The 547-nt window shown below is 73.3% G+C and overlaps 1 protein-coding gene across 1 annotated transcript in view; it reads left to right on the top strand.

Moving 5' to 3' along the window:
- The window catches only part of LAMB2 (laminin, beta 2 (laminin S)), a gene marked incomplete at its 5' end in the record, with an annotated part of 9,971 nt that extends 9,799 nt beyond the window's left edge, over positions 1 to 172 (top strand). Inside the window, one exon of the mRNA XM_010573465.1 lies at positions 36 to 172. Coding sequence (XP_010571767.1) covers positions 36 to 172 — 137 coding nt within the window. The remainder of the gene's footprint in view (positions 1 to 35) is intronic.
- Between the last annotated feature and the right edge of the window lie 375 nt (positions 173 to 547).

Genomic DNA, 547 nt, shown 5'->3' with positions numbered 1-547 from the left:
GGCCAGGCTGACCCATGTCCTCCCTGTCCCTGCAGCGCTGGAGGAGGCCTACGAGCGGAACGAGCGGGTGCTGGATGCCAAAGCGGCCCAGCTGGGTGGGCTGGAGGCCAGGATGAGGGAGGTGCTGGCCACCATCAACCAGCAGGTCCAGATCTACAACACCTGCCAGTGATCCCCCGGAGGGGCCCGGACCCCCCACCACCCCCGGCACTCACTCTCCCCCCCTGCCCGGCCTCTGCCTGCCCCCCGGAGCGGTGGGCAGGGTGGGGCCTGCGGGGCACCCCCCTGTGTGAATAAAGTGCCAGAGCAAGACCGCCTCGCCTCTGCCATGGGCCCCACAGTGGCCTCCCTGAGCCCCCCGGGGGTGGGAGCAGCCTGCCCCTACCAGCCCCTGGGCGTGGGGCACTGCGTGGCTGGGGGTCAGCCGTGGGGCTGGGGGACAGGCTGTGGGGCTGGGAGAGCAGCAACGGGGCCCGGGGACACGGAGCGGGCCCAGTACACCCGCTGCAGGCCGGGGCCAGGCGGCGCCGCCCGGCCCGTTGCCATG

The sequence above is a fragment of the Haliaeetus leucocephalus genome, unplaced genomic scaffold (assembly GCF_000737465.1).
Source record: "Haliaeetus leucocephalus isolate CR32 unplaced genomic scaffold, Haliaeetus_leucocephalus-4.0 Scaffold2, whole genome shotgun sequence".
Classification (NCBI taxonomy): Eukaryota; Metazoa; Chordata; class Aves; order Accipitriformes; family Accipitridae; genus Haliaeetus; species Haliaeetus leucocephalus.
The sequence above is the reverse complement of the archived record's forward strand: the minus strand, read 5'-3'. Positions and strand labels throughout refer to the sequence as shown.